This window comes from Tauraco erythrolophus, chromosome Z (genome assembly GCF_009769465.1).
Source record: "Tauraco erythrolophus isolate bTauEry1 chromosome Z, bTauEry1.pri, whole genome shotgun sequence".
NCBI classification, from domain to species: Eukaryota; Metazoa; Chordata; class Aves; order Musophagiformes; family Musophagidae; genus Tauraco; species Tauraco erythrolophus.
Window position 1 is genome coordinate 84,750,414 of NC_141496.1, and position 14,402 is coordinate 84,764,815.

The 14,402-nt window shown below is 38.7% G+C and overlaps 1 protein-coding gene across 3 annotated transcripts in view; it reads left to right on the plus strand.

Annotated features, from left to right (window-relative positions):
- PCSK5 (proprotein convertase subtilisin/kexin type 5) overlaps positions 1–14,402 on the plus strand; it is a 256,122-nt gene that overhangs the window by 58,058 nt on the left and 183,662 nt on the right. For all 3 annotated transcript variants that reach the window (XM_086629996.1, XM_086629997.1, XM_086629998.1), the window contains exon 4: positions 13,064–13,207. In XM_086629996.1, coding sequence (XP_086486122.1) covers positions 13,064–13,207 — 144 coding nt within the window. The remainder of the gene's footprint in view (positions 1–13,063; positions 13,208–14,402) is intronic.

Here is a 14,402-nt window from a genome sequence, read left to right on the forward strand (position 1 = left end):
TATGGGGAAGCCACAGGAACAATGTACGTGTCTATATATGTGTTTAGATAAAAAACCAAAAAAATTCTAAGTCTTTACTATTTTTCTTCTAGGGAGTTGTGAATAGAGGTGCCACTAGGAAATTGATTCAAATAGGAAAGTTCAAATTAAAAGTAAAGCATGCAATGACAGCATTGAGCAGGTTTCCCCCATTTGTCTTTTCTGTAGCAACCCTGTGATTGCAGTCACACTGCATCAAGTTCTTCACTTGATTCATGTGTTTGTTTTGGGGGAGAGGCAAGGAGAAAAATACAGAGCAATCAAATAGAACACTTACTGTGAGTTGAAAAGTTCTCACCTAGATTCTTGTTTTGCCCTTTGTATCCACGTTAAATGCTGATATCTGTAAGTCAAAGGATGACAGGTTAACTGAGAGAAAGTGGCTGAACTGGATTTAAAAAAAACCACTGTTGTGGCTGTTCTTAAGAGAAAAAGAGAAATCTGTAATAATGAAGTGGCTACTTGCAATGGTGCTGTTAATGAGGTGCTGCACAACAAAGTACACAGGCACATCATGAGGTCTCATGCCCCTCACTGAGTTAGACATCCACCTGAATGCTTTGCAGATCAAGGATAGATTTAAGCATATTCCTAAATTTAAGTGTGTACTTAGAAGTTTTATTGATTTTTTCAGTGTCCCCCAAACCAACACTAACTGGCTGCCAACTGGACCAAACTTAGTGTTTAAATAAGCCTGTTATTACATTGTGATTACTCCTTAGTTGGTTTTGTGGGTTGTTTTATGTTAAGCCCTAAATCTATACAGGAATTGACCAGGGTCTCTGTAACAAGACTCTGAAATGGATCTTCAGTTGAATCAATAAAAAAGTCTAAATCATTTTATGCAGCGCAAAGGTTATAAAAACAAAACTAACTTTTTTCTTGCAAGAAACCTTTTTTTCCTTGAAAGATCTTTATCTTTCATACAAATAGCAGAACAACCATATACACTCATATTTTTATGCTTAAAAACAATCCATACTTATGCACAGATATGCTTATCAATTAAAATTTCTAGATTTTGCTCCAGAAGTAATAAAAAATCATTTTTTCAAAATTTTTGTTACCCACTCCTGAATGTAAAGGTCAAAGGGGAAAAAAACCTCAAAACATCACCTCATTTGAATGTTTCATGGCAATTCTCTTCTGACATTATTCCTTTGCATGTTTAATTGAGTTTTAGTCATAGTAATTGATGTTTCTGTGCATATTTAGACTGGAGTTGTTCAAGATACTCTTATATTTAAAGCAACACCTAACTGCAGACACCAATACTCCCTCTCAAAGTATTTGAAGGCAGTTAAATGGTAGAAAAAAGTTTATTTCTCCGAGATCGTACTTCCTGCTGCAGTTTCTTTGAAGTTCCTGACACAGAGCTACTTTAGTCTCATAGAAGTCAGCATCAGGATCTGAACTTCTTTGGTTGATTTATTTCATGGGTGTGGCAGAGGATTGTATGATCATTTCGTTTAACCCACAATCAGTACAACTGGTAATTTGCAATCACAGGCCCAGAATTTCTAATTAAGCTGCAGTAGGTTCTCAATAAGACATACATATATTAGATAAAAGATCACATTTGTGAAAGTCACATCTATAAGAGCATTGTCTAAATGATTAATTATTAAAAATCTTGCACCTTGTAGTTGCATGTTTATCTTGCTCTGTACTTACCTTGTTAGGTGATTTTCTACTACACTGAAGAAGTGTTCCCCCTTCAAAAATCTCATCTGTATTGGGTTACTTGCATGCTGCAATCAAGCTGTGTCTTAGAATCATAGAATCATAGAATGGTTAGGGTTGGAAGGGACCTTAAAGATCATCTAGTTCCAACCCCCCTGCCATGGGCAGGGAAACCCTCCACTACACCAGGTTGCCCAAAGCCTTGGTCTTCACCCTCTCTTAGATAAAATAAATTCTTTGAGCTTGTTAAGAATCACTGTAAATTGTGATTCCAGCACTTGGTTCAGAAAGTAAGCTGCAAGGACTCATTGCTCATTTTCCAAGAGCGTCCTTTTTGAAACATCAATACTAGGCACACGCACAACTCTTTCCAGGAATAGTATCATTGCTGTCATTATAAGTGTGTTAACCCACTTTTCCTGCTATCCCACTGCTTAACTATCAAAGAATAATACATGACTTCATAGAGCATCTTCTTGAAATTGTAGGTGACTCTCTACCTTGCAGCTGAAATCCTTTTCACCATTACTGGGTTTCTGGACACTTTCTGTCATTTTATGCCTTGCACTCTCAGTTGTACATGCATGATTTTATGTATGATTTAATACAAAACTGTACTACAAACACACCACTTAAATAGGTTCACCTTCAGAAGTGATCCAGATCACTCTATCTCTATTGCCATCATTACTTCCCATTCTGCTAATTTCTGTGTCATCAGATTTGAGAGTGTGGTATAGGAGAATGTAATTTCAACTTTCCTGAACTACAAGGAAGCATTGTAGCCTCTTAAGATTTGAGACTTAATAATTGTACATGCTCAGTAATGTTTCCTTGAACAAAATGGGTATAACTGCATCTGTTAAGGTATCATAATGGCTTCAAAGTACAAATTGACATGTTAAATCCTGTGTTAACTTCCTTATGAGCAGCTATGTTATTAGGTGCTTATGGATTCGTACTACATCTCTAATGGATCCAAAGATCTCGTTACAGTTTTTAGGTAAATAAATATGTTTTTGTAACTGCCTCATGCAATTCCATGGTAGAACATAACAGTTGGAAAAAACAGTTTACTGGAGGTACATCATATTTCCCCTAGAATTGCCCCTTTTACATGGAAGATCCTTTAGCTTTGCAATGTATTTTTGTCACACATTCATGTTAAAATAGTATTTTCAGTTAAAGAGTAGAGCCAGTAGGAGAAACAAAGCAAACAAGGAAAAGATCTATTTACAGCTCAGATTTGAAAATTGAGAAAGCTGGGAGTCAGAAGGCCAACTGACAGGAATCACAGAAGAGAGAGACAGAGACAGTAGGAATAACGGAGAGACCACAGAGAAGAGGGGCCACAGAGAGTATTTTGTAGCGGTAGTACCAGGAAAAGCAGTGGACGCAGAGGAATTGTCAACAATCATAAAATTAAGAACTCTTAGTTTATTTCTGATTGTGTATAGTTTTTCCTTCTGGCAATGCTCTGATCATAGTTTTCTTTAGTGCTTTCTCTGGTTGCCTTGTCTGCTGATTTCCTGGGTTTTTTAAGATACCTGCAAATGCTAAGGCAGTTATCATTGACAGGTATCATTTCAAAGTCGAGACTGCCCTACACATAGACTCTATATAAGCCTGACAGTCATGAATGTGATTTTCCTCCTAGTCCCAGTTAGAAAATTACATTTTCGAGTCTTTGATGTGCATAAACCATGCTTATACAGAGGTCGTATATCCTGTCTGTCTGCAGGAATACATTCCCCTAGTATCAGTTCAAAGTTATGTTCTCAGATCCGTTCTACACATTCAATTACCTTATTTGCAATCGGAAGAAGTTCATGCACAGTACTGCTGCAGTCAACACAATCTAGGTGTCTTAAGTGGTGAAGTCGGGGCTTTAGTTTAGCAGCAGCTCCCCAGGTCCCTCAAAGTCCTGTTACTAGAAAGCTCCATAGACATTGATCTGTGTTCAGTTCTCCATAAAAACAGTGTTTTCACATATATTGGACTTCTCCAGAACCTTTCTGCCATACCTATATTTTCTGAAATAGATTGAATCCTGACACTCTGCTGAGATTCCCTTTGCAGTTTTCACAACATTTTTACGTTTTTTGCCTATTTTGCACAGTCTTTCTTGCACAGCTGTGTCATATGTCTCTGGACTATCCTTCTTCAGCGTTGCAGAAGGACATTTAAATTTAATCAGCTGGGTCAAATTTTCTGAGACAGTAACAAGAGTAACTGTGTGGTACTTTTTTGCCTTATGCAAATCTTTTGGTTTGCTAATGTTCTTGAATAGCCTTCCCTTTTCCATCCCAGGCCTCCCTAGATTTCTCGGGGCTAGTTTTCTCATTCCTGCTGGATGATCTCATCTGCAAAATATAACTAGCCACTCCCTCTAGTGGTTTGGCTTTATCTTCCCAGGTTTCTCTTATAATACCTAGTGGGCCTTGCATTCATCAACCATAGCACGTTCAGATGGTGAAAAGCCCATTGGTGCTTAGGGCACTTAGTTCCCTATAGGCAAACTAAAATAGCAGCCATTCATCTTAGTCTGATCCTGTACTGTTAATGAATTTTCTCAGCATGCATTTCAGTGTTTATTCAGATTAAACATTTCTGTAAGACTGTCTAAGGAGGGTATGGAGTGATTTTTATACTTCTGTCTCAAGAGAATAGTTTCATGAGCTTAAAGTTTGTCCTCTGGCAAGTTATAATCTCCTCTGACATACCAAACAAGCAAATAATGGGACCAAGGGTACAATAACCTGATGGTTTTTTATAGTTCTTAGGGAAAAGGCTTCTAGGTATCAAGTAGCAGAGATGTTTATTGCTGAAATAAAGGCACTGTGAAACAGTTCCAGCATCCACATGCCTACAAGAAAACAGGGAAAAAACTCCTTCTCCATTACTAATGATGGAATATGGGGCTGTCATTGTATTCTGACCTACATGTGCCCTGCTTTTCCTACCCTCTTTTGTCCCTTGAGGAAGAGCAGAAGCATGTACATTTTCTTCAGCCTCCTGAACAAGTCCCATTGTCTCACATCCCTCCCTCTCATTGTCCCTCTCTCCCTCCTTCTCCCCCAGGACATCTCACCATTAACACCAGATGTCACCAGGCTATTGCCTCATGGATCAGAGGGACCTGACCACAACGTAAAATAGAGAAAAAGGGATTGCAGTAGTGCAACACTCCTTAAAATTTGGGTATGAGCACTCAGAGCCAACACCTCTTCATCTGTTGCTTCATTCCTACAAGTTCATAACATTCTTAGAAAAACAAGTTTCCTGGTCTGTCCTAAATCAGCTCCCTGCTTATCCCCAACTCCCAGCATTCCTGTAACAGCATATCCTTCCTAAAATCCCTTTTCCCTGTAAAATGAAAAGAGAGGGGGAGGGGACAGAAGTGGGTTTTGTATAAGCCCTAGGCTCCTCCCACTCTCATCAGTCTCTGAGAAGGTTAATGATTAATTGAAGCCATCTGCTCAGGACCTTCTCTCCATGTGGTTGGTTCGATTCTGTCACATATGTGCACGCAAACTCTAAATAAAACCACCTTCCTCTCCCATACTTCCTAACAACTTGAGAAAGAAGTCATGGTCTTTGACTTGAAAACAGCTTAAAAGTTAAATTGTGAAAAGCCTGTCTGTAGTAGGGTAGAAAGAATCCTTAGAAACTTATGAAAACTATCTTAAAGCAAGACTTATCATCTCTCTTATTTAAATGGTATCTTAGAAAAAATGAAAAAATCAAATCTAGCTTGAGAGAGAGGGAGAAACTGGTCTTACTAGATAACTGCTACTCCATGAACTGATGCATTAAAAAAAAAAAGGCATCTTGGGACTTTTTGTAAAACTGCCCTATTTTTCTTCCTTTTTTGGGACTTAGGGAAGGTCAAATAAAAATATGAGGCAAAGGCCACAAAAAATGGCAGAATGGAAAGAATTGTTTCTCTGCGGAATTATTCATTCTTTGTGAATATTGGATCCTCAGAGTTGATGGTGCGCAGCTGAGGCCAGGGAGCAGCTGTTCTTTTCACATATTCTCTCTAATTTTAATAAAAGAATCGCCATACATTTTTTTTTTTTTTTATTGACAGGACTTCAGACAGGTAAAAATGCATTCACTTTTGATCCACTTGCTGGCCTCTTCTTGCTAAGTTCGCTATCTTATGTAGTATAGTATATAGCAGTGATATATACTATAGTAGTGATAGTAGTAGTATATAGTAGTGATAGTATCAGTAGCAGCAGCAGCAGTAGTAACAGTCATCATACAGTCATCTTGAGGGAATACAGCCACATTTAGTGATATATTTCCGTGCTTGCTTCTTTCCTTCCTGCATTTCTTAACAGTAGCCACAGGCTGTGGAAATTACTTCTCTCCTCCACTCTTTGTCCTTTACTGACTCCCCAAGATGTTCTGCATCAGGTTCTTACATTTCTCCCAGCACTTCCCAGGGAGAAATTTGTCCATACATTGACACATACCTCTCAATATGTGAGCACTGATTCAAGAATATATGAGATGCAACAGGTTTGTAATATGCCATTCATATGGATGAGTTTTGCATCCGGGGTGAAATGGACACATTTGGCTGCCTTTATTCACAATTTCTTCTTCTTGTTCTTCTTCTTTCCTTTCTTTCTGTACATATATGTATTTTTGCTCTTCGGAATGTTATGGAGGACCTTTTGCACTTGTTGTGAATGCCACCTTTCATATTCGCGTCTTAGTGGTCGTGGCAAAACATGCACAGTGACAATGAGGCATTTTTAGCCACATTTCTCTCTTCACCTTGAAGGAGTCTCTCATGTTGCTGCCACATGGGAAAGAAACAGGACTAGAGGCAGACATCCTAACAGAGCCACAAGTCATGCCCCGTGTAGAAAGCAGAGGTGATATTAGAGGCAGATTATTTCTGTGCCTCTGCAGGTTCCAGAACTTGCAGCTGAGAGAGAAACTGCACTGTCTGCAGACCTAGAATGGAGGGGAGTTTCCCACTCCTAAAAAGGCTGCGCTGTCATCAGCCTGTGGAACATAGAGGAACATACAGGGCTTCCCTGAATTAACTCATGTTTCAGCCAGCGCGCAGGTTCCAGAAAAACAACCAGTGTTGACTTGAAAAAAGTGCCAGTGATGGAAAAGTGATGGAATTGTCTTGAATACAAATTTAACACGTTATGAATTACTCTATTTTTGGAAAGAATAGCAATGTAATCACAGCCAAAGAATAAGATTTATAAGCTCCTTGTTTTTCACTTCAAAAATTCATGTATATAGTCTTGTAAATTATTCTTGTCTCACTGTAGCTGTCAGATACTTCTGTGAATACAAGAAGCCCTTTTGTATAGATTTCCTGTTTTCCTTCATTGCTTAAACAGGCATAAAATAATGTATGTCTGTGATTGTTCTTGTTGGCCTCTAAGTGTATTTTTGTTAACTTAAAGAATCAATAAAGTAAGAACCATATTCATCTCTGAAGTAAATTAACTAAACCTTCTGAAGTTGCACGAATGATAAATTGGTGTTAAATATTTAATATGGTACACTCTTGAAATATTGCTCTTGATATAGGCACAGATAAAAAAAGTAGCAATTCAGTAAAGCATGACTTCAGAAGTCAGGTAGTATTTAATGCAAAAAAATTCTTGTATTTGAAATGAATCAGACTTTATGTTATCTGCATGCTTCTGCTAAAGCTTAATAATATTGTGTGCAGAAATAATCAGAAATTTTGTAAAGATGAAACTCGGAAAAAATTAATTTCCTATGCGGTTAGCAATTGCTGCATATATCCATTAAATATCAGGTTATGTCTGTGAAAAAAAAAAAATCTGCAAGTACATCTTCTTCTAAAAATCCTTCTTTCGCCATCTTATTATTGTGATGAAAGAATAAAAATATGTGAGAAATACTTCCAAAAAGAAGCATTATTTTAATAGTCTTCTTAGAAAATGCAACTCTCAAGTGCTTACTCTAGAGAAGCCAAAAATAATTTTAGTAGATTACATTAGTTTTACAGGTTATGATGCTCTTCAAAGCGTGTTGTCATGATTTCTATTGCATTACATGAGCCATTTTGATAAGGAGCCTACCTTTCCAACTGTCCTGATTGCCTCCCTGCTTACTTCTTTCATTTCACTTTAAAATTGGATGACATCAAGAGCATTAAAAAAGGAGATTATTTATCTTTTTTACAGGAAAATAGAGAACAATTGGCAAGTTTTAATTTAGAACACTGCACGAAACTGTACCTCAGAAAGCTGAAAGTAGCATCACGATGTCTCCTCTACTAAAGTTAAAAGCTCATAAACTTTACTGCCTGTGCATTTGCCTGGACCAGCTAAGAGTGCCAAATGCCCCACATTACATTCCCTTCACAGAACAGGTAGATGGTCTCTTTTTTCTGATAGCTCCACAAAATGCCAGGATCCATTCCTTGCCCCTGTGTGTCCCCCTCCTTTCTGCTTGTGTTAATCAAGCTCAATGCGTAGGCCCTTGACTGGCCTTCTTGCTCTGTGTGCGATCTTGTGCAACTTCTCCTGTGCTCTCCATGCTCACAGTTAGTAGCTGACAAAACCCACTGATGTAGAGAATGCAACTGTAGTCTGCTCGTTTGTGTCTGTGCCAAGACCATTTAATTACTACTCTAACGAAACCAGGAATAGTCTTCTCCTCCTTCTCCTTCTCCTTCTCCTTCTCCTTCTCCTTCTCCTTCTCCTTCTCCTTCTCCTTCTCCTTCTCCTTCTCCTTCTCCTTCTCCTTCTCCTTCTCCTTCTCCTTCTCCTTCTCCTTCTCCTTCTCCTTCTCCTTCTCCTTCTCCTTCTCCTTCTCCTTCTCCTTCTCCTTCTCCTTCTCCTTCTCCTTCTCCTTCTCCTCCTCCTCCTCCTTCTCCTCCTCCTCCTCCTCCTTCTCCTCCTCTTCCTTCAAACTAGTATTTTAGAGCTTTTCTGGGATCAGAAGCATACTTAATGTTCCACTAAATGAGATCTAAGACCTGCCAACTCACAATTGGTCTTTAAAACTGTGTCATTCTGATTATCATCTTGTGTTTTTCTATATCCCCTTAGATATTGACAAGATATTGTCAAAGAACTCCTTGTAACTCAAAAACTACAAGAAACCAATGAAAGGTACCTCATGAAGCATTACAGGGGACACAATATGCCATTTCTGAAAGGCTGAGAGACATATCTGTTTCTACTCTGTTTTTGTAGACTAATAGGCACTGCAAAAAACAGAACAGAATTTATAGTCATTGTTAGTTTAATTTTATTTTAAGCTCTGGAATTCCAAAAGATTTTGACCATTGATATGATTCTTGATTTCCCAGTTTAACTGTTCAGTTTTGTTATTGTTCATAACTGGATACGCCTAGCCTCCAACCATAAAAATTAGTGCAGCAGACGAGAAACAGTAAGATAATGATAATGACCATAAGCTAGTTGTTAGGAAGAATTTCACAAAATAGCTAAGAGAATCCAGGCCCATGTCTGATACTGAAAGCATCATGCAAACATCAGAACAGAAAACCTTTCTAATATTATGTCTACTTGTTAGTTGCACAAAGACAGGCTTCCTAATTGTCTGTCCAATGATGTCTAAGTGATTCTTTTGCCTTTTTATGGTCATAAGCGTTCAATCTCAAGTATGAGAAAATTTCAGTATCTGAAATTTTTCCTCCTGTAGCCCTCTTCCTTCCTATATATACTTCAAGAGTCTCTCAACCTTGCAGATGGTTTCCATTAAATACTAACGGTGATATCATTAACATTTTCCCATTAAACAGTCCAAGGAAAAACACCATCCTTTGAATGCCCTTGAAAAATCTCAATAAAATTACCCTATGTAACCAGCAAGAGTTTGTTTATTCGTTTTGATGGTATCCTCCAGGGGATAGATGAAGACAATACGTTTTGAAATAGTGCTGGATTACTGCAGTTTTCTGGTCAAGGTACCAATGCAGGAAATTTCTGAACTACTGCATCTGCTTGGAGAGGGGGGAAATTCTGTAGACTAACCAATTTTAATATTCAAAAAAACAACAGTTCAAAAATTAACAGATCTGATAAAAACTTGCAAGCACACAGCTTTTGTACGTTATCATGTCAAAGCCTGGTTTTATTCTAAAAAGAGAACAGGAAAATAAATTGAAAATGAGTTACAAAATTCAGTACTTGCCCATTGATATAAAATTCAATCACTCTGGATCTGGGTCACGTTTTTGTTATCATGACAGATGTTTTATTATTTTTTATTTTGGTAATTTGAAACGGTGCTTCCAAAATCATTAAAAAACAGCCCTCTGATAAGCAGCTGACAATGTAGTTTGGATAGGTGGTAAAGAAGCAGAACATGGTTAAAGAAAAATTATAGAATGGAACCCAGTAGTGGAAAATTTCCTACAATAAATGGTTTCGAAGGAAAGAGGAATTTAAAGGTACAGAAAAGAGTGCAAGTGACACCAAGTAATAGGTGGCTGCTCAGTATGGAACAACATACTCGTACCGTGTTATATAATATTTGAGGAGTAATTGCACTCTAAGATTTAAAGCACTCCTGAAAAAAGCCAAATCTGACTGCTTTGAGAGACATGTACACAATCTGATTAATCTAGATAAAATCATACACTAAGCAGGGGGAAGGTATAGTTTGTAGTTAAAATACAGGAGTCTGAGATTGGATGTTGAACCGAACCAAACAGAAATTGAAGTGATAAAAGTATTGGAAGAGAAGAACAAGCCTGGATGTAGGGAGGGAAGAGTGTAGATAGAAAAATAATTGAGAGGAGGAGGAAGAAAAGTAGGGAATAGAGGTGAAAAGAAAACAAAGATGCTGTTTTTAATAGGACTTGAGAATAGATTACATATTGTAGTCATATGAACTGAACCCTTCTTCTGTTGTTGAGCAACTCCTCCTTGAGTGCTTCTTTGCTGGCTGTGCATTTTATATCCATATGTTACATATGATGTGATCCAAAGTTATAAGTGGGCACGCAGTTATGCCTGCTTTACCCCTGGAATTTCTTTTATGCAGGAAGATTGTTTAGACTAGCTTTCTGCCCAGTCTTGGAGCAGAGCAAGATAATTTGAATGTCAATGTGATCTGACACATCTCTTGAGAGAATCAGAGCACATGGTAAAGCAAGAGATGTCTCTGGTCGCATGTTTGTCTACATGCATGTGGCAAAGCAGCAGATGAATTAGCGCCCTTCAGCCACCACCACAAAAGCAGAAGTTCAGGTAAGGTTAAGTGAGGGCAACCGACTGTGCCAACATCATTAAGGGAAAAAGCAGTGATCTTCTGGCAGAGAGCCAAAGAGCTTGCAGGGGAATGAGGATTAAAAACCCATATGCTTGCTCAGCCTGAGTGGTTTGACTGGCAAGGAAGCAAAACAAGTTCATCCCCTAGGAAGAGAGCACAAAGACGGTCAGCGAAGCAGCCAAAGGGTGATTTGGCGTTTCAGAGAAGGGAATGAAGGGGCAGTGTAATGACCCAGTAAATCTGACTGGGGGTCAGAGCCAAGAATCCTGATTGCCCATTGCAGCCCTCTCTTGGGTTTGCTCTGTGGCTGGAGGCTGGTGCTTCCACCTTTTTGTCTCCTTGTCTCACATCAGTAAAATGTGAATGGTGATATTCATAGCTTTTGCAGATATTTTCTGATGCTTAGTTCAGTAACGCTTCTGAAAAAAATGCAAAGGAACCTGGAAACCTTACAGGCTTTTAACCCCCTTGTTGGTACATTAGAAAGCCTCATGTGTAAAACCATTATATTCAGTGTACAGATGGCAAGTTTAGACTATAATTGATTTCATAAAGCCAGCAGCGTGAGCATCTCCATGCAATACACAGAACAAAAACATTAAGCCTGCCCTATACGTTCCTTGGAACAGGTCCCTGAAGTCAAGGAGAGAGAGACAGATAACTTGCAGACACAAGAGAAAGACCATGAGAGAAACTTTATACTGTGTACATCTATATAGTGCCTAATACTATAATCTTGATTAAGTAACAGCAAATGACCACTCTTAAATCCTCTGGTTTGTGTATGACAGTACAGGGTGGTAAACTGCAGAAAAAGGAGAAGGAAAATTACGATTTAATAGTAATCTGATGTCAGTTTGCAACCAGTATGGCTAACAGTTCTTCAGTGTGCTTACATTTGGGAGGAGAGGGATGGACTAAGTCGAGGCAGAGTGCATCCCCATGAATGTATTTATACTCTGTACAAATTGCAGAGTGCCAAAACATGAGGCCAAAGTGGGGACACGGGGCAGTGGGCAGGGATTGAGGTGGAGCATGCTGGTGTGGCCACCGTTACTAGGATGCAAGTTTCTTTTTTAATTTCTTTTTCCTTCCTCCCACTCTTTGCTTTTCCCCTTCCCTGCACTCCCTCTTTTATCTTTTTGCCTGTTATCCTATCTGAGGGAGCTGGAGGAAAGCAGTGCCAACGAGACGCTCATTGAACTCACTTCACAGGGGAGGGCTCTGTGTGTGCGTTAGAGAGTCACTAATGGGGCATACAAATACCTGAGGGTCATGTCTCATTGCCATGGCAAGCCAGATTTCTTCACATGAGCTGGGTGCATTCATATCAAGGAGGAGGCTTTCAGTTTTAATGTACCTTAAACTTTCTTTCTCCACCACACTGGACTTGGTTGCTCCACTTGTACCCCAGGCTGTTCTCAATCTATCTGCAATTCATCAGACACCTTAAGCTGTAAGTTTTTCAGGGTGTTGTTTTGGTTACAGGTTCTTAACTGTGGCTCATCTCCTGCTGATATTGCACAAAACCTGCCAAAAGCCGTCTTTTGTAGATAGAAATGAATCTGGATTAGTTTCCAGACATTCTGTCAAGAAATTATACAGCACATAAGCTTCATCAAGCAAGTTTTGTTTCCATGACCATTTCTGTACAGGCATTTGTCTAGTTTTATCCACACATGGTTTGTTTGTTGAAAAAAAAAAATCAATCAAAAAAAATCAAATAATTCAAACGTACATTTCAAATGAGCATGTTTAACAGCCAGGAATAGTTGCTTTGTTTTACACATGGCTTCTACTGGTTCAGTATGGCTGGACACTTCCCTTTTCTATTGCTTAGCACGAAGAGTAATCTGGAAGAGAAATAAGCAGATCTAGCAATTTTCATTTAATTTAGCGTTTCTTGTTATATTATTTTCTGTCTAAACGAAGGTGTTGATCTTGTATAATTACTATTCAAATCAATATGCTCATGCGCTGATTTAAATGGTAATATGAATGTAAGTAGGATAATGTTTCGACCCCACACTGCTCACTAATCTGCAACATCCAACACCTTTATCTCCTCTTCTCTCCTCAGCACTGCAGTGATAACACCCACCATTGCCAATCAGATATGAATATAGTAGGTGCTTGGAAGAGAGGTTACACTGGAAAGAACGTTGTGGTCACCATCCTGGATGACGGCATCGAAAGAAACCATCCAGACTTGATGCAGAATTATGTGAGTGTCCACAGGAGTCCAGATTTGCTGCTTTATTATTATCCTGAATAAATTTGCTGCTCTTGGAAAGATGGAGGGAGGGAAGAAGGAGGAAGAGTCATACAAGAGATTCCTCAAATGTTAACAGCAGTGGGAGAAAAGAGGACAGCTTTTGGTAATCTGTATTGTTTTAGTTAAGACTATGTTCAATCTGAATGTATTTAGTATCTGGATGCCTCTTGTAGATGAGTCCTGAATTTCTGACGGACTGGAACTAATCATTAGATGTTTTTCTCTTTTCTTAATATCCTCACAGTCTCAGAACTTAGAAACGGAATACACTGCTTTTCAGTTAATGTATGCAGCTGAAGTCCATTTTTGGCTGATACCTTTAGCTAGCAAGACTAACTTTTCTCAAAGAATGTCATTTTAGGCATATCTGTCCATGTATTTATTTTTAAAGCTATTTATCTTACTGCTAGAAATAATATTAAAGGAAAAGGACTTGACTTGTTATGATTCACTTAGTTAAAAATGGGTGTAGAATATTTTGGGGTCTTTTCTCGTAAACCTCTCTTAACTCCAGTGAGTCCCCTCACAATTTGTAGTAGAGCTTTGTTTTCTGCGTCCTATGTTTCATGTCACCTCAGGAGGTTTATGTTTGCTTGTGGTTCATTGTATTTAAATGATTGTTTTAATATACCTCTGAAGGATTGTATAATGTGAGGAGAAGCTGCTTCTCTAGTGGGTGACTTCTTGTGTTAGTGTCAGAGTTTGAAGCTGTCCAGAGCATCAAGGCCATGCTTTACTGGAGTTGTTAGTCCTGTGCTTTGGGAGTAGGCATTACCTGAAAGCACATGACCTTGAGGACCTTATAATTTCTCTGAACTGAGGCGTGCAAGGTGTGCATGACGTGCAGTAAGAAAACAAACAAATACATTTTGATTGAGCCAGACTAGTGAAGATGACCAGCACAAGGCATGCATGTACCTTCAGTACCATTACAGACATAGATCTTGTAAAAAAGCCCTGTATAAACACAGGCTTTTTGCCAGAGCGTGTATCATCTTGACAGAGCATCAAAGAGGTGAAGGTGACAAAAACATCTTTAACAACCCATCAAAAGCTACAATCATGTCCACAGTTTAAAGCCGTTTATTTTAAATTAGCCATACTTACATCTATATTCTTCCCCATGCTGCTCATGGAACTCAGC